The sequence below is a fragment of the Bubalus bubalis genome, chromosome 19 (assembly GCF_019923935.1).
Source record: "Bubalus bubalis isolate 160015118507 breed Murrah chromosome 19, NDDB_SH_1, whole genome shotgun sequence".
Taxonomy (NCBI): Eukaryota; Metazoa; Chordata; class Mammalia; order Artiodactyla; family Bovidae; genus Bubalus; species Bubalus bubalis.
The window spans coordinates 37,377,860-37,404,022 of record NC_059175.1 but is presented as its reverse complement, the minus strand read 5'-3'; the positions used below and the strand labels follow the sequence as shown (position 1 = coordinate 37,404,022).

At 42.0% G+C, this 26,163-nt stretch overlaps 1 protein-coding gene across 2 annotated transcripts in view; it reads left to right on the top strand.

Annotated features, from left to right (window-relative positions):
* SLC1A3 (solute carrier family 1 member 3) overlaps nt 1-25,243 on the top strand; it is an 80,487-nt gene extending 55,244 nt beyond the window's left edge. For both annotated transcript variants that reach the window (XM_006059555.4, XM_044932707.2), the window contains 7 exons: nt 9,947-10,151; nt 13,318-13,360; nt 16,378-16,670; nt 19,218-19,451; nt 20,050-20,244; nt 21,148-21,282; nt 22,927-25,243. In XM_006059555.4, coding sequence (XP_006059617.1) covers nt 9,947-10,151; nt 13,318-13,360; nt 16,378-16,670; nt 19,218-19,451; nt 20,050-20,244; nt 21,148-21,282; nt 22,927-23,131 — 1,310 coding nt within the window. In that variant the 3' untranslated portion in view covers nt 23,132-25,243. The remainder of the gene's footprint in view (nt 1-9,946; nt 10,152-13,317; nt 13,361-16,377; nt 16,671-19,217; nt 19,452-20,049; nt 20,245-21,147; nt 21,283-22,926) is intronic.
* Nucleotides 25,244-26,163: the final 920 nt, after the last annotated feature.

The window sequence follows — 26,163 nt, the reverse complement described above, 5'->3', positions numbered from 1 at the left end:
TATCTTACTCTCAATTCTTCCTTTTTTTTTTTAAAGAAATATTAAAAATATCTTAATTTTCGTTTTGGGCAACAGACTCAACCTCAGTTCATTTCAGGTTGGGTTATGGTTCCAGATTCTTGATGGCAAGGAATTGGAGGGGGGAGGGTGGACTTTGGGTCACACAGTCTGTATGAGTCCTTTGGCTCCAGCACTCTTTGCTGCTTCCCAGCCTCATTTCAAGGCCCGGAGTCATACTCCTGCTTCAACTGTTCTGGGAATCCAGGCCAGATGGATTTGGGTTTTAATGTCCATATGTTGCTTTCAGTTTCTCTGAGGCTTTCAATTCCTTTTTTTTTTTCCTATGAGGGACAGGCCTTCCCTGGGAAGAAAGAGCACCCCTTGAGTCTGACATGTTCTGCAGTCATTTGTGACGCCCTTTGATTAACTTGGGACGAGTCTGGCCCCGTGCTGGAACTCAGTCCCATTCAGCATCCTGCCAGCTAGAAAACGTACTGTCTCGATCACCACCTTCTTAAGAAAGTTGTACGATGCCCAGAACATAAAGGTCTTTTCCGTGGCAAGTTAGGCAACCCTAAGGAAAGAGGGCTGTTATGGAAACGGCCAACAACTCATCCGGTGGTTGGTTGTAAATCATTCTTTGGGGGAATAAAGGCAGAGGGAGCTGGAGCTCTGGCCCTCAAAGAACTTCCTCTCATTAAACCAGAGCAATTTGCTGCTCTCTGCGTGCTCTTTCTGCTGTGAGGGAAGTCACCTGCTTTCCTCATTCACATCAGTGCTGCTGGCAGGGTCTGGTTGAGGGTCCCCTGCCAGGGGTGCATCTTTCCACCTTGTAGAGGTCTCTTCTCGAAGCCAGACTCCACAGGTGTAACTCAGAGTCGATCTGATCAGCTCCTTGCCCCCACTGCCCAACTCTCACTTTTTCTCTTAGCTGCTCTTTTCTGTGGTCCTGGGTTTCCCAGTCTTGGCGAGAAGACAGTCATTCCTTTGTGTTTGGCTGCTACAATGAGGTAACCAAAGAAAGGGTCTTGGTCTGAGGCTGTCAGCTGTTACTAATCACTACTCCCCGGCTCATCATGGGTCCCACTCGCCTCTCCCTCTTGCTCTGCTTAGCACACATAAAGAAGATGAATGACTCCCTGGTTCCTCTTCAAAAAAGCATATTGTGCGGCACATTCCAATACCGTGAGTGAAGGATGGGCTAGAGTGTGGGGTGAATGGGTATCTAAATCACCTCTCTGTGGGCCTCATGCCGGCAGCTGTGGCCTGTGAGACGTGAACCTCAGAGCTGGCCCTCTGCGAGTTTCCTGAGACCAGGCTGAGAGAGAGAGGAAGTTGGTGTGATGGGTTCCCAAGTTACTGGAACCATTCGTTGCAGGGCTGTGTTAGGCTGGGATATGCTGTGTTAGGCTGGGATGAGACTATAGGATGGTTAAGACTAGTGCAGAAAAGGGCTTCACTGGTGGTTCAGATGGTAAAGAATCTGCCTACAATGTGAGAGACCCAGGTTTGATCCCTGGGTTGGGAAGATCCCCTGGAGAAGGGCATGGCAACCCACTCCAGTATTGTTGCGTGGAGAATCCTCATGGACAGAGGAGCCTGGTGGGCTATAGTCCACGGGGTCACAAAGAGTCGGACACAACTGAGCAACTAAGCACAGCACAGTGCAGAGAAGACAAAGCTTGACCATTCGGAGGGCCTCACCAGTTGGTTACCCAAAAGGAGGGCGCTCAGACGTGTCTGACTCTTCGAGACCCCATGAGTTGTAGCCTGCCAGACTCCTCTGTCCATGGGATTCTCCAGGCAAGAAGACTGCAGTGGGGTGTCATTTCTTCCTCCAGGGGATCTTCCCAACCCAGGGATTGAAGCCACTTCTACATCTCCTGCATTGGCAGGTAGATTCTTTACTGCTAGTGCCACCTGGAAAGCCCCACCCAAAAGAAGGATTCTCCCCACCCCAAGGTCAACGAAAAGGACCCAGAAACTCTTGGACATGAGAGGTAGCAGAAGTTGAAGCTGGGCCTCCATGTCCCCTCTGCTCCCTTCTGTGAAAGCTCATTTTCAAGGTTGCCTGTAGCCAGAGAAAAGGGATTGTCTGCTCAGTCCTACCACGCTGAGAATAAAAGGTGACTTATGATAAAACTTTTCCTGCTACTGACAATCATGTCTGTTCCACTACGTTTCCTATTTAACAATCTTGAAAAAGAATGTTTCCTTTCCATGGCATTCTACTAGTGAACACCAGAGCTCAGAAAAAGACTTTTGTTGACAAGCCTTAAGAATTGAATTAAAAAATCAACTTGGCTGACAAAGTGATATGCCAGTGATACATTTGTTAGGAAGCATCTTTGTCCTCCTCAGGCAAAATAACCTCATAAAACTAAGTGGTGTCATAGGTGAATGAAACGCCAAGTTTTGGGATGCTGTGAACAGCCATAACAGGAAGGAAATATTGGCCAGGGGGGAAACCCTTGTGAGAATGTTTGTGATTTAATTGACTGTGAATTCCACAAAATCATTCTCAGCTCTTTGTGGAAGATGGTTTAACTCTCTTCACCAAGAATCACTGATTAAAGTAAAAGCCTTCTTGGCTCAAAATTCCATGAAGCATACCTTTTCTAAAAGTTCTCCCTTCATTACAGTGTCTGCAGAATTTCTGTTCAGATGAGTTGACCAGATTCCAGTGATCAGCACCGTCATTTCCTTGGTCTCCATTAGAGATGGGGTGCGGTCTTGGGTGGAGTGGGTGGACAGCCCCAGGGGAACGGAAGCAAGGTGAGAGGGTGGGAAGACCGTAGCTCAGGGCTCCTTTTTCAAGCCTCTACTCTCAACTGAATGTGGGTATATACCAGCATTTGCAAACTCTTTTTATTTTTTTTAACTAGAACCTGCAAATACCATATAAACGTATTTTATGCAGTGACCTGGCCGCACACAGACATACAAACGTGCAGCTGGAAAAACTTCACAAAGCAGTATTTCCCTCTTACCCCATGTAATGCACTCTATCGTTTTCTATTCTATCCTGTTTCATTAATAGGATAAAAGATACTAGCTCATGACCTACTAAATTGATTTCATGACTGGCATCTTAAGCACTTACTCAACCTCACTTCCTCTTCCATTCCCGTCTCTGTGTTGGGTTTTTCATTTATTTGCTCATTGTTCTGTTACTGTGTGACAGATAGGACTATAGCAATTACATAAGCTCATCTGCTAGAGTGAATCCTGTTAAAGATGGCAAAGAATAAAGGAGCGGGGGAGGGAGAGGCTGGGTGAGAGGGAGGGGTACTCCTGTGGTGAGGGGTAGCGGTGTGCCAGCCTCCTGCCCATCCTGCCCTTCTCGGATTACCCCCCACCCCCATCTGGAGATAAAGCTCCAGGTGATCCTGGGTCCCTCCCCACAAGGTCTGTCTCTCCTTCTTCAAGGTAGAAGGAACCTCACTACTTTGGATTAAATTTGGGGAAGAGGGCTTCCCCAGTGGTTCAATGGTAAAGAACTTGCCTGTAATGCAGCAGACTTGCAAGAGAGGCAGGTTTGATCTCTGGGTGAGGAAGATACCCTGGAAAAGGAAATAGCAACCCACTCCAGCCTGGGAAATCCAGTGGACAGAGGAGCCTGGTAGGCTACGTTCCATGGGGTCGACAGCTGAGCAACCAAACAACAACGACACTGTGATAAATGTGGGGACGAGCAATCAAAATTGGCGAGTCTGAATTTCAGAGTATTTTAAACACAAGCAATTTTAGTGCTGGTCATTCAAACAGTAGCCTAAGTGAAATGTTTTTAAAAAGTTTGTGGCCTCCTCCCAGCATAACAACAACAACAATGATAAGAATGACTATTCAACATTCTATTGGGCACCTTCCTGTGCAGGCACTGTTTGGGACAAGGAGGCTACATCAATGAATAAAACAGATTGTTCTGCTCTCCTGGCACTAAAATTCTAACAGGGGGCATCATATAATAATCATAGCATTTATTAAGGGCTTACTTTGTATAGATTCTTCATGTAAGTTTTCCATAAGCTGGCAGTGTAGGTATTATCTTCTTGTCTAGGTGCAATGGAGACTTAGAGAGGTCAAATATTATTATTTGATTAATTAATAATAATAGCAGCTAACATTGCTTGAATGCTCAGTATGTGCCAAGCACAGTGCTAAGTGCATCTTGTACAGAAGTCCCTTTAGAGCCATGAAAACCCTGTGAGGGAGCTTTCTTCATTCCCATGATACAGATAAAGAAACTGAGGCTTCCAGAGGTCACAGGGCATCCCAGAGCTAGAAGTTGAATCCAGGTGTTCTAACCTCAGGGCCTGAACTCTTAATCACTTAGCCACAATTTTTTAAAAACAATGTGCTTCTGAAAATGCCTGAGGCTGGCCTTGCTATGCCAAGCTAAGTCACTTCAGTCGTGTCCGACTCTGTGCGACCCCGTAGACGGCAGCCCACCAGGCTCCCCCGTCCCTGGGATTCTCCAGGCAAGAACACTGGAGTGCGTTGCCATTTCCTTCTCCAATGCATGAAACTGAAAAGTGAAAGGGAAGTTGCTCAGTCGTGTCCGACTCTTCACGACCCCATGGACTGCAGCCTACCAGGCTCCTCCGCCATGGGATTTTCCAGGCAAGAGTACTGGAGTGGGGTGCCATCGCCTTCTCCAAGAGGCTGGCCTTAAGTAGTTTGAAATATTGACTCTTCGATTAAATTCTGAGGCTTTAACCAGCTTATTCATTGTGATGCAAAATTATGATACAATTTCTAACCTAACTAAGATTTGCCTTCTGTTCTAGAACCCCTAGAATCATCGAACTTATTTTTTTTTTTCCAATCTAGTTTATAAAAAAGCTGGAAGAAAATATTCCAGTAGGAAAAAAACTTCACATAGTTTTAGAAGGAGATTTACAGCAATTTGTTCCATGCTCACTCCCACCCCCTCAGACGTTTCCTCAGAGCTTTTTCTCCTGCTGTTATGTGCTGAGGGTCCAGGGTGCCCTTGCTCCAGCGATGGGCAGATGCTCTAGGACACAAGAGCTCCTTTTTCGGCCTGTAAATATGAAGTACGTTGTAATTTTTAGAGTTTAGTTTTTCTTATTGAAAAAACATCACATGAATACGGTATATACTACCACTCATCCTTGATTTCCTTGTTATAAGTTTGCCCGTCTTAAAATTCTAGGAGGCTTGAGAACAGGCGGCTTTCATTAGATAAGTGTCTGAGAAACCCATGGTAGAGAAGGAGTATATCTAAAATAAAATAAAAACTAAAACAGAACAATATTCTTGAGGCAGCAGTTGCCACCCCCTCCCTTTTCCATTCTTTCTGGGCCTGATCCAGTGGCTCTGAAAGAACAATGAAACACCATGAGGGTGAGTAGAAAGAGCATTCATAGCAGAAGGCTTCTTCTTTAGATTTCACATTTCAGAGCCACAAATAGGAATCATTGGAAGAATATACTGAGACCCATTAACGTATAAGACAGACTTTTAGCAGATGGGAGAATAAAATCCATGCAAAGAGTAGAGCCTTAGGAACTTGACATTATTTATATGTTACCCTTTAATACTTGACTGAATACATATTTCATTTATCCAATAAGTCCATACCAAATATTATACCAGAAGAAATCTAATTTACAATAAACTTACAGAGTTCCATATACATATTTATTGAACACTCCCTCCCCATCCCCATCTTGCCCCAAAACATGAATTTCATGCATTTTCTGTTGTGCTAAACTGATTACTTAAACACTATCTTCATAAATAAAGAGGTAAATGCTTACTGACCCATTTGCATTAAGAAACTCTCTTCCTCTCTCTTCAGAGTGACTGCTGCCTAAAATATTCAGGTGTTTGAAGCAAAGTCTAAATCTTTTGCATTCTAGAGAATGTCTTGTTCAGTCTTTTTTAGATGCTTAACTCATTGGTAAACATGTATTAGGTTTGCAGACATGAATGATTAATTACTTTTTTAAAATTAATTTCTATTGGAGTATAGTTGACTTGATTACTTTGTTGACAACTGGTATTTGATGGGTTTGTTTTTAGAAAAGAAGACAAGATCCGTGTGCCCACGGTCAGCAATATCTATGATCCTCAGTGCTCCATTAGAACACGTTCTGAGCTCTTTTTCTAGGAATGATGAGGAATTTGAACGGATTGATCTGCTCTCCAGCTAGTCCTTCTGGTGACCACTGTGGTCCACTTCCCCCCAAGGTGGGGAAATGTCAGAGTTTTTCCACAGTTACCTCCCTGTATGCAAATTTCTTCTAGCCAGATGGGTCATTTCAACATTGAACTCAAATGCAATAAAGTTAGAGAAAGCTAGTATGGATAAAAGCGCATGAAACGTGGGTGACTCCTAGCTTGTCCGTAAGGATTGAGATATAGTAGAAAGGGTACTCCCTTTGAGTGTGGGTTCAAATCCTGCCATTACTGTTTACTAGCTGTGCAACACTGGGCAAGTGACTTAACTTCTCTGGTCTCTTGTCTCTTTACCTTTAAAATGGTATCAACAATATCTGCAACATACAGTTGTCATGAAATTAGATGTGCCACTGGTGAGAGGAAGAATTTGGTGAGTGATTTAGTGGATCAGCACAAAAGTTAACTCAAAATATACAAAACATATAAACTTACAAACATGTCACTGTAATTGGAAGAACTATGGCAGAACTGTAATTAATAGGCAATATAGTATTTCTTGGGGTTCAAGAGGATCTCAATTCTGATGACAGATTGTTTTCATAATAAAGATGTCAGGATGTCTTGAATGGGGTTGGTTCAGCTAAGCCCAGATCAGATGAGGAAAAAGGGACCAGTTAAGATCATTATCTTTACTACTTGCCCTGGAATGTGTTTCTCACGTACGTATTTAGATGAACACACAGTTGTCATAACATACTCCCACGAGTACCTGCATACCCAAGTGACCTCGTTCGCCCTCACCCCAGTGCCCTTTTCCTCCATATATTTTAAAATGACGAGGCTCCATGCAGACTTCCCCCTTCTCAAACATTTAGAGCACTTCCTGCCAGAGTTCCCTTTTCTACAGAGTGATTTAGTGCTTTACCCTTGTGCCCAGACACTCTGACATTTGTGTGCAGCGCTTTGTCTGGAATTTCGGGAGGCTTGAGAAAGGAGATGGCCCCAGAGTTGGGGTGAGAGACAGGAAGAATGACAGCCTGCCCGTGTGGAGTTTTGCCTTCCAGAGCTTTTCCTCCATTTCCTTTGCTCCTCCAGCATTGAGGCTGTTCTCTTGCAGACCCGGTGTTGTGACAGATTGTCCACATCCATCCTACCTTTGCCCTGATGACAGTGTGTGGCTTTGCTTCTAGCGTTCCCTTTAGTTTGACAGACCCTACTCAGAGAAAAGGGGAGAGGTTAGAGTTGGAAGGAGGAGGGGAGGGGCACTGGGGTACCCAGAGCAGAAGTCAGCAAGCAGCCCCGCATGGGACACCAGACCCCTTTAGAAGAAGGACCTCCACGGAGATTTGGTTAATAAAGATACCCGCACACACCCCTGCCTTTTCTAAAACGTTAGCAGTTGCTGCTTTATTCTCTTTCACAGGATCAGGGTCAATATGCAGAGGTTGGTGAGGCCTCTCATTTGACCATCGATTCTCTCTCTGGGCTCATTGCTAAAGAAAATGCTTCAATGTTTGTCTTCATCTATTTCACAATTGGAAAGTATGGAGTAAATACTCACTGGTTTTCTTTTTTTATTAACTTTATTTAAAAAAAGAAAAAAAAAAACCTATAAACTTTGTTTCCTAGAGCTGATGGCCCTGTAGCTGTGAATTCCGGAATAACAGTGCCCAGCCCTCCCCCATGGTGGGAGGGAGGGAGATTTAAGCCTCCTCCTTTGTCTGCCACGTTGGTTTCCAGTGCTGTGCCTTGACCACTTAGCGCTCTCTCTGAATAGCTATAGGTCGGGAGTAGTGGGCAGGAGCGGCAGAGAAGAGTTGGCGTGAGAACGGAACAGCACCACAGAATAGAAGGCGAGAGGGAAAGAAAGCATCTCGGAGGAAGAGAATACTGCCGCCTGGTACCCCTAGCAGAGATATCCGGCCTTTTGTGCCCACACCACTCGCCCGCCGAAGAATTGCAGGCTTCAGTGGTGACGAGCTCAGGCAATGATGGGAAAGAGAGTGGGCCCCTTCTGGGAGAAATGATTTCAAGCACAGGAAAGCCAAGATATTTTGAGACACCATAGGAGACCTGCAGATGAACCTGGGGGGATGGGACCACGTATACTGAGAACAGATTAGCCCATTTCTAATGATGGTAAAGTGTTGAAGTGGCGCCAACCTCACAAGTGGGTATTAACCTTAGGTTTCAAGAAGCCTAGGACAAGGATAAAGGAAGCTAACTTCACTGCCTTAAAACCAAAATTGGCCTTCTCGTTTGTGGGAGCTGTAGGTGGTTTTCTCAGGGGCAGAAAGAACACTAAATTCAGTTACATAAGATCTGGGCTCAAGTTCCCACTTCATTTTACTTGGTATTAACTAAGAACTGAGAAGTTTACTTAATTGCTTTTTAATCTGCCTTATAGATTGTTGTTAAAAATAAGAATATAGCAAGTACTATGTGCTTATTATGAAACTTATGAATGATTTGATTCAAATACACATGAAATTATAAATTGGAGATCATGGCTTCAATTCCCATATAAGCTCATTACCATTATCAAGATTTGGGGGCAAACCCAGCCAGTTATCTGGCATTCATGGACATTATCCAATATACTTTACCTTACTCTAAATACATTGATATAAACAGAGCCACTACCTACATATTGAACCACTGTTAGAGTCTGATACTGATCACTGAGCTACAGTGTAAACTTTTAATATATTTATAAAATTATGATTTTGCATAATAAAGAAAATAGTTTGATTAATTACGATTGGATGATGCTATAATTGAATCTTAGTGTTTTAGGGAGTTCGGGGGGAGAGAAAGAAAAAAGACAAATGAGGAAATGGTTAATGAAACAGAAGAGCCCATATTATGATTACGAAAACTTAATCTTTTGAGAGTTTTGGGTTATTTCCAATTTTTTTCCATCCCAAGAGGCATGGAGATGTGTTCCATTTACTAGAACAGTTAGGGAAACATTCACCATCATGCCTCCTCTCTCACAGAGGATCATGCCTTGCCTGAGGTAGACTTTGAAGATGTCCTGAAAAAGAGGGGAAGAATGTTTCACATGAGATAAGGTATGCCAGGCCTGTGGGACAAGGTGGAGGAAGGCAGAGAGCAAAAATGAGAGGAACCCCACCAAAATTACTGTTTTTAAAAACTGTTGATGAGATGAGATAAAATGAAACAACAAGAGAAGCTATTTGAGAACTTTGGCCTACTATAAATGTAAATTGAGGATAACTCAGTAAGTGAATAGAATAATAGCTTAAATTTTACATTAAAAAAAAACTTACAAGTACATACATAAAATAATAATTCTTCTAAAAGAATTTAATGGTAGTTACTCTGTGTGAGTCTGCAGAGTGCTCAAAACTTGAGATATGCTTAGATTATCCTGCCAGAAACCTTTTTTAAGGTATCTCTTAATATATATACACACACACACACAATACTCACTAATTCACACTCACAGCTTCCCCAACTAGTAGCAACCTAGGAAAGAATTTGATTGCCCCTTGAAACCATCAGAGAGTCATGTGAAATCAACTCTTGGGACAGAAAATGGGTGATCACGTGTTAGCTGACACAGCTGGTGCCTAGCCATTCTATGGCTTTTTCCCTTCACCTTTTGTGATGCCCTGATTCAATTTGGTGCCAAGTTCTCATAACATGTATAAAATCCCATTGCCGGGTGGGAGAGGGTTGGGGAGTGAAAAAGGAAATGCTCTTCCCATTACCTTCCACTGGACAATTCCCTGAACTGATTTCCTGAAAATCTCCTTCTGTTTGCCTTCCCTAGGAATGGCGGCCCTAGATAGTAAGGCATCAGGAAAGATGGGGATGCGAGCTGTAGTCTATTACATGACTACGACCATCATTGCCGTGGTGATTGGCATAATCATTGTTATCATCATCCATCCTGGGAAGGGAACAAAGGAAAACATGCACAGAGAAGGCAAAATTGTACAAGTGACAGCTGCAGACGCCTTCCTGGACTTGATCAGGTATGTCCTTGCAAGCCCATCCTCTTGAGTATATTTTGACAACCTCTCCTCTTTCGGGGGGAGCTGATCAAACCCTAGAAGAGGTATCCAACTGAACCAGTCCTGCTGGGCTTGAAATGAAGATCACATGTAACAGAAATGGAAGTAAGGATCCGTTTTCTGATCTCATGTGAAAGAGATAAAAAGAGCAAGGAAAAGATAAAGATTTAGGAGCCCTGCTTTTAGGATTCAGAATCTGAGCACTCAGTCCTCTTAACTGTGCAGCTCATCTTGGAATATTAATATCAATAGTTCTTTTGTGTGTATGATTTTGTATTGAAGTATATATAGTGTTGTGCAATTACATAAGTTACAGATGTACAACATAGAAATTCAAAATTTTTTACAGGCTATACTTTGCTTATAAAATATCAGCTTTATTCCCTGTGTTGTACAGTATATCCTTGTAGCTTATTTTATACCTATCAGTTTGTACTGCTTACTCTTCAACCCCTATATTGCCCTTTCCCCCTTCCCTCTCCCCACTGATAACCACTAGTTCTCTGTGTCTGTAAGTTTGCTTTTTTCGTTATACTCACTAGTTTGCTGTACTTTTTAGATTCCACATATATAAGTGATAATCATATAGTATTTGTCTCTTTCTGACTTATATCACTTAGCATAATGCCTTTCAATAATTCTTGACCTACCTTTCTCAAGTCTTACTGTTTAAGGCTATTTTTTTCCCTCAAGTATAGCCTGTTCGTTGGACTCTTCTAATTTGGAACTTGTGATCTGTATCACCATCCATTATACACAACAATTCATTTCCAGAAGGGACCTTAGAGATCATCTGATCTCACCTGTCCTAAGGTTTTCCTTTTGTACTATTTATGAAGAAAGGATTTGGCAAATCAATAATAAAAGATTAAAGGATGACTTCTTTAGCATTGTTTTTATATACAAACCGTATACTGATTACAAATTAGTTTTATCTAGTACTTGAAACAGACCCAGTGATATAGTCTGATTTACACAGAACTGAGAAGTAAGCCTAAATTTGATCCTGGCACTTCCCTGCCTGCTCTCTATCCACATTTGCTTTTGCATGGGTCAGGTCCTGGAGGGAAGCGTTGCAGGCTCAAAAGGATCACTGAACAGGGCGTGCAAAGGTGCGGGCTGGGTTAAGGGAACCTACAAGTGATGGTGTGACACTCGGGGACTATCAGCAATAGGAAATTGTTTTGTTACCACCTGTTGCTTTGAGGTCAGGAAGGGAGCTATTCCTAGAACTCAGGATGAGCTGTAGCCTTGGAAAAGGCCACCAAGGACAGGGGCTGGAGCTCTAATTTGAAGGAAGGAAGCTATTGCCCAACCTGCCAAGAGAGAGAGCTGGAAGAACCTATACATCCACTTCTCTCTCCCACTTCTGTCTGTGATCTGTCAGCACCTCCCACTGGACAAACCCAACAGGAAGCCAGAAGGCAACGGGGCAGCCTCGCAGGCACAGAGCAGGATGGCGGGTAGATGGAGAAGGGCAAATGGAAGATATCCTAGCACAGACCTCGAGATGTCCCACCTGCTCAACAGTCCAGCCAGCAGCCCATCCAGGCTGTCTTCCCAAACCTAGCTCTTTCCTCCTTATTTTCTAATGGACCTACTTGCAGAGTGACTGGCTTGCCAGTCCTAGATGTCTACTCTAGGATTCCCCACTGACCATTTGAAAGCGCTCCTCCTAGCAACTCAGTCTCCCATGCCATCTCAAGGAATGGGTCCATGGCTGGTAGGTTCAAGAGTGAGTTGGGCAACAAAGGACCTCTTCAGCAGCACCTCTCAATACCTACCACAAGTGACTTTGTAGCATCTGTGTGTAAGCACTATACAGCCCCCTCTTGAAAGCCTTTTCCAGGGAGTTAATGGCAGTTATCTGAAGGTAATAAGCCATTCTGTTTTAGTTCATACCAAGTTGGCACCTGATGACAATGATTTTATTTAGTTCCTACGGTTAATTAAAGCTTTTCACCATTTTTTTCAGGGACTTTACCTTCAGGTAGTTTGGATTGGGGGTATTTTATTATATTCTCTTTCTGTATAATTTCTACTCCTTGTTTACAGAGTTGGGACCTTGTCATTCTCTGATGCTTTTCTGCCCCTCCTTGCCCCAGTGACAAGTATAAGACTAGCCTGTCCTCCCCCTTACACCTGGTTTGAGCATTTATCTTGGAACCTCCTAAACATTTATCTCAGGGTTCATAGAAAGAGACCCATAGAGCATAGATGGGAAGAACAAAGAAACAGGATGGTCCAGGCAGTAAGAAGAGACAAGAGTTTATAATCTTAACATATGATCGATGACTTAACAATTGCTGGAATCTCGGGCTCTGACCTGCTGCCCAGGTCATGTCTCCTCCACAGGCTTCCATCCTGGAGCCCTGGTGATAGTTAAACCCATCTCGTCTTTAACAGATGAGCAAACTGAGACCTGCATGGACGCCACGAGTCACCCAAGGTCACACAGCTGGTTAGAAATTCCCCAGTGAGAGTGCTGACTCTCATTCCTTCCCCACCATGAGCACAGACACTGGTCTAAGGAAATGACAAATTCTGCCACCTGGGCCCCAACTTCAAGTTCTGTGGACCATCTCCCTGTTGGTTACCAAAGGGCTAGAAGCTCTAACCATTCAGAGTCATTATCTCACCCCCCAGCATTCTTTGGGAGGACTTTGTGGAGAATAAAATTCCACAGTCTGACCATGACATTTGATTCAGAACATTTGGTCCCTAAACACCCAGCGTGATACTAAAATGACCCCTATTGAATGACCCCTAATGACCCCCGCCACCCCCGCCCCGCCCCAGTCAACCAGAATGCTTATGCTAAAAGGCATTTCCATTTTCACTTGGGTTCTTCCTGGGCGCAGGGTTTGATGTCTGAATTTTAAAAATTCATTTGTCTGACAAAAGGACAGATGAGTTGGATTTGGGATTTAAACTGAAAAATATGAACTACATGGACCACACTTAGGGATGACCTATATCCCATTTCAAAACTATCTACCAAAATCTTTCTCTTTTTCCATCTGCTGCTTAGTTGGATACAATCTTTACCTTACACACAATGAAAAGATATTTAAGGAACTAATTTATTATTTGGAAAAGTTTCAAGTGATCATTATTTTCTTTGCAGGAATATGTTCCCTCCAAATCTGGTGGAAGCTTGCTTTAAACAGGTAAATACTCTACAGCCATGAATTCCCCTTTGAAATTCCTCTTTGGCAAACAGAGTGTGGCTGTCTTTTTAATTGAATTTACTTTTTTTTTTCCTGTTTCCCTGCAATAAGAAACACTTCCTTTGCCAACTAGATGGAAAGCACTAGAGTTTTCTGGGGAATTGGGAGGGGAGGGAGGGGTCTTCCCTTGTATTGAAGGCTTATTAGTTGCCAGACACTATATGTCTTGCATACAAATGGCTCATTAAGTCTCTGTTAATTGTTAAGAAGGCTAATCAGGAGACTTTCTCCCTTCCTCCATATCCCATACACAAAAGCTCACCAAGCACACAAACTCCAGTATAAGATATATTTACAACTTGCTTCAAAGATCAGGGAGATTATTCAAGTGTCTGGGTTTGATTTTAAAAGTCAGTGGGTTGTGTTTTTTAAAAGTCTGTTGAGGGCCTTTAAAGGCCTCTAAAGGAGGAACCATGTCAGAAAGGATTGCCACCATCACGTATTGGATGTCTGCTCTGTGCCAAGCACTAATGTTGTATTTACTCCTCACATAAATATGATGGGTATCATTGTCTTCATTTCATCAATGAGGCAACTCATCTGTGATCATTCAGAGGGGTCAGGTAACAGGCATACGATTTCACAAGTCGTAAATGCCAGACCCAGAATTCAAACCTGTTGTGCTGATTCCCAATTCTGTCATCTTTCTGCTTCTACATTCTGTTCCCCTTCCTGGAAAGCAGTATCTAGGCTGATGCGACACTTCCCAGGAGGCCGTAGTGAGCGTCAGTTCTTCTTAGCACCAAATCCAGGCAACCCTTGGCTCTCTGTGTTGAACACACAAATACATTTTTACTATTAGGGGATAAAATGAGTAACGCTCATTCTAACCTCAATTGAATTAAAAAAAAGCTTTGTTACCCAAAATATTAAGAGGGAAACAATTAAATATTATAGTTGTTAAATAGTAGTTCCCAAACATTTCCCCAGATGGTGTCACTTTACCCTAACCCTTGTGCTTGGGATGTGTAAAATAAACAAAACCAAACCCTGACCTCATGGAAGACCAAGTTTTCTACTCTTCACTTTTCTTCCCTTTTTAAAATCTGTATTGACCGTTTTTAATAGTCAATTTTGCACATACTGCAAAATTCAAACAGAATTCTTTCTTTAAAAAAAAAAAGGCTGACAAGGCAAAATCTAACTCTTTTTATTCAAAACAACTGTAACCATAAATAATAATCCCCTTTCAATCCAGCCAGCCAACCCCAGCACCATGGGGCTGATTCTTCCAGTTAGTCAGCTGGCACTGGACGAATTCAAAAACATTGATTTCTAGCAGCACTGGGAAAAGTGCTGACTCGCACAGATTTATTGTATTCAATATTTGGTTTTGGATAGCACTTACATGATTTTGAAGGAGAAGCAAATGTATCGTTCCAGATCTATTTGTCTTAGATCAGAATGCAAGTGAGGTTGCAATTTCTGTGTAGGCTGCAAACTGTGTCTTAGGGGAAAGAGTTGGAGGTGTAGGAAAGGCTAGTTGGGATTGAAAATTCATCCTAGACAGTCTAAAATTGGGGTGCACTAAAATGCATAAGCACCCCAATTGAACAGAGATTTGACTGGAATAGGAGACAGAAGGGGACCAGTTTCTTTGTTAAAATTACCAGCAATGCCATTGATTGTTTAGGGCTACGTCTACAGTATTGACAGCTGGCCATGTCCTTGTTTGGAAATGATAGTTTCCCACTGCACAAAAAAAGTCTCCCATACTTTACCAGTACTCTTGGTAAAGTGATGGCCAAGCATTCCATGTACAGCTGTGCTTTCTTCCCCTAGACTCTAGATCCAGGCAGCATCCATAGATTATTACTTTCTCTGGTGCTTTAGTACCATCAACGTGAAGGCCAGAAATTCTGTTCTTATTAAAATCATAGAGAGATGGGCTTCTTTCAAATGGCCACAGGAAGACACTCAGCATCTTCTGTCTGGGGCATCTATGCAGAAATTTTGGTATAAAGACCATCTCCCTTTTTTTCTTTTAAGATTTATTTATTTATTTATGGTTGCCCTGGATCTTCATTGCTGCTCACAAGCTTTCTCTAGTTGCAGCGAGCAGAAGCTACTTTCTGGTTGCAGCCCGCAGGCTCAGTAGTTGCGGCACACTGGCTTAGTTGCCCCACAGCATGTGAGATCCTCCTGGACCAGAGATTGAACTCATGTTCCCTGCATTGGCAGGTGGATTCCTAATCACTGGGCAACCAGGGAAGCCTCAAGACCACTTCCTGAGTAAGAGGAGACACTCCTCTGTAGACTTGAGAAGTGGGTTGTCATCCTCACCAATCAAACACTTCTTCTTAAGAACTGATACAATCAGGAATACCTGGAGGAATGTTGTTTGGGGATATTAAAATTTTTAATAGTCACCAAAATCGCCAACTAAGTCTAGTTCCAGAAGAGCTTTATTTGTGAGTATCATTAGCCAACATTAAAATCTGTGCTTTAAAATTTATCAGATAATCTCATATATTGTTTAATTTGATCATTACAACAACCCTGTGAGGTAGAGTCAGCCCAGTGACCCCTGTTTTGCAGCTATGGGATATGAGCAAAGGGAGGTTAGGTGATTTGCCAGTGATCACATAACATGTACCCATAGAGGATACAGGGATTGTTGTGAATATCTTAATTTTTAAAAAGCCTATTATAGTCATTTTATTAGGGTTTCAGAAACATGCATATGTTTACTCCAACATCTTCAACCTCTTTCCTGTTATGATTTGCTGTATATTTAAGTGTGTGTGTGTGTGTGTGTGTTTGTGTGTGTATCTGTACTGAGGAAGTAGTAGAGGTTTGTCACAGATTAGATAGGTGATAGATATAGATAGATACTTTCTATAACACAGTTCTCTGAATTCAGGGTAATGTATATCATTACAGAAAATGCGAGCAGAGAAGTACAAAGAAGAAAAGAAAAATCATCTTTCATCACTGTTGTGTCTTTTCTTTTTAAGTTTAAAACCAACTATGAGAAGAGGAGCTTTAAAGTGCCCATCCAGCCCAACGAAACACTCGTGGGTGCCGTGATAAACAATGTGTCAGAGGCCATGGAGACTCTGACGAGGATCACAGAAGAGTTAGTCCCAGTCCCAGGGTCTGTGAATGGGGTCAATGCCCTGGGACTAGTTGTCTTCTCCATGTGCTTCGGATTTGTGATTGGAAACATGAAGGAGCAGGGCCAGGCCCTGCGAGAGTTCTTTGATTCTCTCAACGAAGCCATCATGAGATTGGTAGCAGTGATCATGTGGTATGTATTTCCATTTGCTCTGTATGCTCTATAGAAGATGCTTATTGCCATCAACTTGTGTTCTGTTCTGAGGAAGATGCCGCCAGGCAGGATGGCCAATTGCAGAGATTTCATCCGGGTAAGCATAAGAAAATCAGTGACTTTCTGGGCTGGTAGTAGCCTTGAACGTATCTGTGAACCTCTCTTCATTAGTTTGCTTCCTTGGTTTTGAAAGATGTCAACTCCTTTATTCCAGTGCTGATGGTATCCCATTGCTCATTCCTCTTTTACAACTAATTAACTATTCATTCAATACATATTTTTGTATTGTCTCCTGTATACCAAGCATTTAATGCCAGGCACTAGGGATGTAGCACTGAGGAAAACAGACAAAGATGTCCTAGATCTTACATTTTTTTTAATTCTTTGCCATTATAGTTTATTATAAGATATTATATATAGTTTCCTGAGCTATATAGTAGGACTTTGTTCAGATCTTATATTCTTAAACAAATCAACCATATGCTTGGAGTCACAAGTGCTATGGAGAAAAAATAAAATAAAACATGAGATTTTATTTTATATAATATCATGTGGTGTGATTAAAAAAAAAAAAAAACTGAGGAGGAGGCTTAAAATTTGCCTTGGTTGGGACAGAAAGGCCTCTGAAGAGATGGATGACATTTTTTGCTGAGCTCTGAATGACCAGGAGAAGCTAGCTATATAAAGTGGTGAGAATCACATTCCCAGGAGAGGGAAAAGCAAAGGCCGAAACCCCTGAACCATCAGAAAAATCGAGCTCTCCTCTCCTCCACTTCAGTCCTAAGAAGGAAGTGTAAATGGCCCTTCTGCAGCTAGTGTGAGGGACTCATGGGAAGTGTTATAGAAAGCCAAGCCACAATTTATAACAAAACTTCCTTCAAAGAAAGTTGAGAGCAGGAGACAAAGGAAAAGACTAAATCCACAGAGGAACATTGACCTTGGAAAAGTAAACTCTCCCCAGCAGGGAAGAACCCAGTGATTGGTTTAAACCTCCTGTGAGGGTTGCTTTCCTTTTATCCTTTATTTAAAATCCAGACTCCCTCTTGGCACCTGAGGCAGGAAGGCATCCATTTCTAAGAAAAGCACTCACCAACGTGATTAAAAATATCCTTGGTTTTTATTGCCACTGAAGCCCAGAGAATCCATTTTTCAGGAGTTTGTACAAGATGGATATGAAGTCGGAAACACAAAGATGATCAGAGTGCGGTCTCCACAGGCATCCCCATTGCAATGCTGGGGCCCTCCTTGGAAATCTTGGTGGGGCTGAAAGTGGACATTTATCTTCATATTATGAAAATGCTCTACCTTTCACCTCTTTTATGAAAGAAGTCTATTCAAAGGCTGCTGAATGAACCTCACATGTAGCTTTTTCTAGCTGTACATTTCGCCTGCACATTCAACATTGAGTTATTACATTTCTGAAAACAGGTACTCTTATACTTTTCTGGCCTGTGTTTTTAAAGGGCTTTTAAAAGAACCATTGTATTTTTCAATATGAAAGAAGTCCTCCACAGTTCCCAACAGACCCTTTTCCTGAAGGGTGATCGACTTCTGTTTTTATGCTAATGGGAGTTGGGTTGTGGTTTACAGCATACATCGGACAAAGAGAGTTGAAAGCCTGGCAGCACAGCCTTGATTCAATGTATACAATCCATTTCATGTCTCCGATGTTAATTCTTGCACAGATGTAAAGCAAGATCTAGAAGAAGGATTGCAAATAGCGGTAGCAGCCTGTGGATAATAATTGCTTAACTAGAGCACTTATAACCTGATTGTGGAGGTACATACATGCATGTTATTAACTTTGATAGCTGTGAGTTTATTTTACGATTGCCTCCTACTCATCACAAATGGTGTTAGTTTTTCATTTGCACTGTAACATGTAATTTCCTCTTATAATACATTTATTTAAGTTAAAAAAAATACCACGCATGTAATATTATAACAAGGTTGTAATATAGGAAAAACCAATAAAAGTGGTCCTTGATAAAGAGAGTTGACTGCAAATCTAGAACACTGAAATGGCATGGTATACATCTTGCTTTAGCTTGGGAATCAGTCTCTGATGTGGGAAATGCTGCCCCCTCTCCCCTGCCCAGAAGTCTGGAAATTGGTTCAGTAGATTCTGACTGTTCAGGGTATTTAGCAGGGGAACAGGAAGTGGTGGGGAGAGCTTGGAGAGTGGATGGCATCTGAGGACTCCCAAAGCGACTGAGGTGTTTAGGGAAAAAAAGAGGTAAGTAACAAAACCTCTGAACCAACCATTTTTCTTGGCTTTGGAGAAAAAAAACTGTGACCTAAAGAAATTCTGAGTGAGTGGAAAGCCTAAAGTACTATTTATATTTAAATTTATATTTTAAAAAAAGGAAAGAAGGAAGTTCATAATTTCTGCAAGCCCTCATAGTATCCTGGGCAGAAAAGTTTGGAAATCAACTCTCATTGACTTTTTCTTATCACTTGGTAATTTCTGTGGAATAGTTTGTTGGAAATCAGGCTTCCAACTGTGCGTGTGTTGCTTCTACATAGGTACGCCCCTCTGGGCATACTCTTCCTGATTGCAGGGAAAATTGTTGAGATGGAAGACATGGGAGTGATCGGGGGACAGCTGGCCATGTACACAGTGACAGTCATCGTGGGCTTGCTCATCCATGCTGTCATCGTCCTACCCCTCCTCTACTTCCTGGTAACGCGGAAAAACCCCTGGGTTTTCATCGGAGGTTTGCTGCAAGCGCTCATCACGGCTCTGGGAACTTCCTCCAGGTATAGATATATCCATGGCTTATTCCTATCAGAAAATATATTTCAAAACTTACTTTGAACCAGAACCTTCAGATTGGAGTGGCAGGGTGCATTTTTTCCAGGTTTTAAATGTCTAGACGCATGAATTGGCTTTTTGACTCTGATGCTAATCACACTGATTTGGGATTTAGGGAATGGCTGGATATACACTTTTAGGAGAAAAATAGAAATCAACTATCCTTTCCTGCCCACTCTCATCTCCCTTGTCCAGTTGCCATTTACCTGAGATGGCAGAGCGTCAGCACAGGCTCTTCTTGTGGGAGTTGGAGAGTAATCACAAGCGATGCCTCATGGAGGAACCTAGAAGCAGAAGAGCTGTCAAATGATGCAGTGAAGGGACCCACTGTTCCTAATCCTCTCCCCTATTTATAATAGTGCTGACTTAGTTCCCTTTAATTTAGAATATGGGAGAGGAAGGAACTCTCTGTCCAAAGTACTAAAACAGACAGGCACAACAGTAGGACCAACTCCCTAAGGGTTGTTGCAAGAAGCAAATGAGGTAAGCCACGCTTCACATGTCAGGATGGTCAACTGACATGTCCTGTTTTACTGTGCTCAGCTCCGCCACCCTACCCATCACCTTCAAGTGCCTGGAAGAGAACAATGGCGTAGACAAACGCGTTACCAGATTCGTGCTCCCGGTGGGGGCCACCATCAACATGGATGGGACCGCCCTCTATGAGGCCTTGGCTGCCATTTTCATTGCTCAAGTTAACAACTTCGAACTGAACTTTGGACAGATTATTACAATCAGGTACAAGGAATATTCTATATGGCATTTTCTTAAGAATGCCTTTAAATGATGAGCTAGTGATCAGGGCCACCCGGATGAGGGTAACACCCAGGATGACACGATCACAAGCTCTGGTCCCTTACTCTATAGAACACTTGGTACTATACAAGGGGGACAAAGTAAGGGAACCATGAACAGTCTCTTCCACAGACTTATTACTTTATGAATACCACTTTATATCTACTCATAAAACATTTTCACATTGTCACATAAGCCTATCAAATAGATATTTAACAAACTGAGTTCCAGACGGGTTATATGCCTTACAAATGAAATTCACATCGCCTCTGTAAAAAATATTGATAGTGCTACAGAACTTTGTTCATAAATCATTTTGCTTTTGAATTCATAAATTTGATTTATTTTTCTGACCACAGTAGCCATACAAGTTCAATATCCCTTACAATCCTCTGCTTGGATAGAGGAATTATTAGAAATAAATTGTTATTATAACTATACAGTATTTTAGACCTTACAAAATACTTTCAAGTACATGAGGAAGTATTCTATAACATCACAGGGGAAAGGCCAAAAGAACTTTTTGGCCAACCCAATATCTAGGTACAAGGTTCTTTATTTAGAAAAGGCTGTAATAGTAGGACCAACTCTCGAAGGGTTGTTGCAAGAAGCAAATGAGGTAAGCCATGCTTGACATATCAGGAGGCACATAGTAGGCATTTGATAAGTATTAGTTAATATGCTTATTAACTCAATGGGTTTTTTTAACAATCTCATTTACATTTTTCTAAAGTGTGTCCTTAATTTGGCAAGTCATACAGCACCACTGTGCATGTTTTATAGGGTCTGCTCTCTATTTGGGGAGATTTAAACAAAAGTTTTCTGTTTGGGGACTTCCTCTAACAGCATCACAGCCACAGCCGCCAGTATTGGGGCAGCTGGGATTCCTCAGGCAGGCCTGGTCACCATGGTCATTGTGCTGACATCTGTGGGCCTGCCCACCGACGACATCACACTCATCATCGCAGTGGACTGGTTCCTGTGAGTACACTCGGGCTGCATCATCTGACTTGCCGTCATGGGGGTACCTCTGTCATCTTAGGACACCAGGCAGCCTGGCACCCCTGCCAAAGGGCTCCAGGAAGAGGGGCAGCTTGGCCTGTAATTATTGTGCTCCCTGCCTGATCCCGACGGCTATCTGGAGCCTCAGTCCCAGACTCTATGCACACTCACCCCCTTATCAGCCCACAGGGCACATCTGGCTGTTACCCTTCTCACTCCATAAAGCCATTTGGGGATTGGGAAACCCACTGTCTGCAAAATCAACATAAATTAGCGAAGTCAGTTCTGAATTGCACAACACATCCCCATGGTGGCCGGGACAGAAATGTGGGCCTCCCAGGCTGGCTCAGACTTTCTCCTTGTGCTTCCCATTCCAATGGCGTAATACAGGGCAGATGTTCCCATCTGATCCCCGCAGGGAGCGGGGCGTCCCCAAAGACAGTGGAAAGAGAGCTGGCGTCATTAAGTAGAATTGATTTTTGGCTCTGGGGAAAATTCCAAGAACAATACCCTAGACCCTAACCTCTAGGGCCCATCCCTCTGCCCTTTTCCCCTCACCCTTTCGACTGACAAGTTCCACTCCTCTTCTTTCCCTTCCACTTACAGAATTTCTCCCCAGGATGCCCAGGTTGAAAGCCTAGAAGGACACAGTAGGTGCTAGAGTCTACATAGACGCTGTGAGCTAGGTCCAATGACCGCAGAAGCTCAGTGTGCTCAAGACACTATCAGGTGGGGGAGGGGGGTAATTAACTGAAGCCAGAGATCCACAGTCACTTGGATCTGGGCTTGTGTCCTGCCCCGTGTGATACTGGGAGGGTACCCAGCCACCCTAGTTTCCTCCTCTGTAAAACGAAGACAGGAATGTCTTCAGTGGTGCTATGAGGACTAAATGCAGTGGTATATAGGAAGCATTCGGCCCACTATCTGCCCCATAGTCCTACTCGATTCATGTGAAGACTTTTATAGTGTAAACCGGTGGTTCTCAAAGGTTTTAGTCTCATAACCCCTTTACATTTAAAAAATTGAGGACTCCCCAAACTTTTTTATCTGTATGGGTCATATCTATCAATATTCATCATTTTAGAAAAGCTTGGGCATTTTTAAAATGTTAAATACATTTAAAGATTACAATAATAAATTCATTACATGTTAACATATATAACATTTTTCTGAAAAAATACCATCTTCCAAACCAAAAATTTAGAGAAAAGAATGACACCATTTAACATCTTTGAAAATCTCCTTAAAATCTAGTTTAATACAAGACTAACTGCTTCTGCCTTCAATCTCTTTTGTTATCTTTTGTGTTATTTTGTAGTATTCTAGAAACTCCACTAGATAGACATTCATGAGAAAGTGAGACGGAAAAGGGCAAATAATATCTTGGCATTATTATGAAAATTGTTTTTACCTTCGTGACCCCCAGTGGTCTCTAGAGTCCAATTTGAGACCTTCTGGAAAAGGAAGGAAAGAGAACCAAAGATTAATTTTAAATAGAAGGAGACAGGGAAGCAGAACTTAAGAGATGCCCCCAATAACTTAGCTGGCTAGTTCAGAACATGAGCTGAAAGCTCCTGATGTTTACTGGAGACTCGCTTTTCACTCCTCCGCGCTCTTCCCCAGGGACCGCCTTCGCACCACCACCAACGTGTTGGGAGACTCTCTGGGAGCTGGCATTGTTGAACACTTGTCACGACATGAACTGAAGAACCGGGATGTCGAAATGGGTAACTCAGTGATTGAAGAGAATGAAATGAAGAAACCATATCAGCTGATTTCCCAGGAAAGCGAAATTGAAAAATCCATGGACAGTGAGACCAAGATGTAGACTAACACAAAGAAATGCTTCCTTGAGCTCCAGGTGTTTGAAAACCATTATACAATATTTCCATCTCATTACAACTCATTCTCACCAGTAAGCCCCTTACCTCCCTTCTCCTCCCTGCTCTGACAGGATTGGGAAGTATTCATCCAAAACCAAGGGAGGATTTTGCAGTGGCCAAAATGTATAGTTTTCATCCCAGCCTAGAAATTTTTAAGTCATTTCGTGTTAGTCTTATCTAATAAGGTACTGAGATCAAAAATAGTCCTGATCAGATCTTAAACGTTTCTGTGGCACACAATCCTGTAAATGTGATAGATCTTATAATTTAAAGACTCAAATACTCGGCTAAAATCATGGTTTTAAATCAACTTTCAGAATGGAAAAATCCTTCGAATACAATTCAGTTTTAGGATCAACACAAAACAAATTGATCAGCAATGGGTTATTAGTTGGATATTAAGAGGATGCCCCCCCTTTTCTCCTATGATTTGTGTCCTTATTTTATTAGTAGCAGGACAATATTAATACACACCTAGCACAGCTATAAGGAGGCATGTAAAGAGAAATTTCCATGTGCCATGGGGAAGTTATGAAGTCTTATCTCTAGGCCTCAGTGTTCCCATCTATAAAATGAGCAAGTTCCTTAGATGCCTTTATGATTGATTCCAGTCCAAACATCAGGTGGCACCATGAAAGAACATCAGATTCCTCAAATTCCCCTCAGAGTGTTCTGTAGCAAGGATCATTCCATGAAGCATGGGACTTTCAAAGCAGACATTCATTGCGAATGAACGTTTCTAAATAGTGGGAGGGATGGCTGTGTGGTTTACGAGGTCCTGAGTCCAAAATGTCAGTTACACGTCACCAGACTGGAGGCATTCCAGGAGGAGTTGTTCATGAAACTCTGCTTAGTTCTTCCCAAGAGGGGATGTATTCCTTTCTTTCTTCCCAAACTTAAGGGACTCTTCTGGGAAGGATGTCTCCCACCACTCCTCAACTGACCATAGACTTTTAGAAAATAAAAAGTAAGACTATCAGTTAGCAAGGGTGCTTACCCATCTTACTTTGGAACACTAAAGAGCCAGCCAGGAAAGAATGGAGCATGGTTGACATTATAAACAGAGGATTTTAAAACACCAAGATTATAAGTCATCTTTAAGGAAAAGGTGTTTTTTTTTTTTTTAACCTGAAACACGTTTTCTCTTAAGTTCAAAAATCATTCCCTAAGGAAGTCTGCAGATTAAAATATAAGGTCACTTCTTATATTATTTTAAACAAGTCAAATGAATGAGCTCTGTCTCTACTAGAGGTCCCAGAGTCAGGTGGGTGGTCTCTTATTTGAAAAGGTTTTTGACTCTCATCAAAAGTTCTCAGAATGAGTAGAACAAGATATTTCTTTGTGTTGGAACACCACTCAAAAAATCATTCAAAATCTTAAGCTGGAGTGGTGTTTGATTTGATTATGTTTTTGTCCATGAGAAAAATGGTAGAAGATGAATTGGTATGAAGCCATGTCAGCGTGGTTCCAAGAAGAAAAAAAAAAAAGACATTGGGGCATTAGTTTCAGGCAAGGCAGCTACCAGGTTTAGAGATTAATTTTTTGTTTTTTTTACCCTGTAAGGAATATGCAGTTAAAGATGTGAAGTGGGAGCTGTCAGACAATACCAACTGTGTTTGAGTTTCTGACTGAAAATGGTGAAGAATGGACTTAATTATGCTAACAGATTGAAAATATAGACATACATCCTCTGATACACAGTTAGAGATATTTTTATATAGATCGCAAGCATTACGTGTGTACAAAAGTTAACATTAGGCTGTGGTGGAATAACCATTTAATGTCAAGGCTCTATTTGGGAAATACAGTACAAAACTTAATGTATTATCCATGGCTGTCATGACACCAGTAGAGCAAAAATTAACCATGTCAAATTAACTCTGTTACACAGTGTGATCTTTTTTAATGCTAACCATCTCTTAGGGAAAGCAGATCCTCTGAGATGACCCTCTCGCCAGCCCATCACAGGCTCTGCATATCACTTGTACCCAGTGTGGACTGAGAAGCGTTACTTTGTAGATGTATTTTCAATAAAGAAAAAAATTAGTTTTACATGATATCTTTGCATGTGGTTATTATTCTTCTCCCTGAAGGAAAATAAACTTTTCATTCAAGGAAGTATTTCAGTGAGGTCAGGATAATGCTGGGAAGGATGCCTTGCAGATTTTTGGTTTGTTTGGTTTTTTTCTTTTTTTAGATTTTACTAGGTAAAATCTTGGAAGGCCCAGCTAGGGAACCCAAACACAAGAAAATCAGAAAGGACGTACTCTCCCTGCCCAACTCCTAAAACTGAAGCTGGAAACAGGAGGAGGTGAGGGAAGCATTTTGCTTTAACAGCCTGCATTTACTTGTTCATTTCAGATTCAGATTTCTGCAATAGAGTGAATCATTTCCATGTTGGGATTAATTAGAAGAGTGTAATGCCACCAGTGGTTCTTCCAAAAAAAAAGTAATTTCCTGTCTGACCTTCAAATTAGGTAGATTTATCTATGTGATGACTGCTGCCATTTGTGAAAAGAGCTGAATAAGATCTCAAGGGATATTTCAGAAACAGCCAATGTGCCAGTGAACCGTTCTATTCATAAAGTATGAATTATGAGTAACTGCCTTTTTTTTTTTTTTTTTTTCTGTCATGCTTTTTAATAAAGAACTGAAAGGCAGTACCATGGAATGCCCGGATTAAAGTTGTGTCTGGAGACCTTTTAATCTAACCCTCTACCAGCAGGTGGCAGCCACCTAGAGGAGGGTCTCTTAAGTATGGTCCACAAAACCCCTAGATCGGGGTCCCCAACCTCTGGGCCACAGTAATGGTATCTCCTGTCAGATCAGCAGTGGCATTAGATTAGAAATAAAGTACACAGTAAGTGTAATGCACTTAAATCATCCCAAACCATCCCCACCGCCACCACCCTATCCGTGGAAAAGTTGTCTTTCATGAACCCTATCCCTGGTGCCTGAGAGGTTAGGGACCACTGTT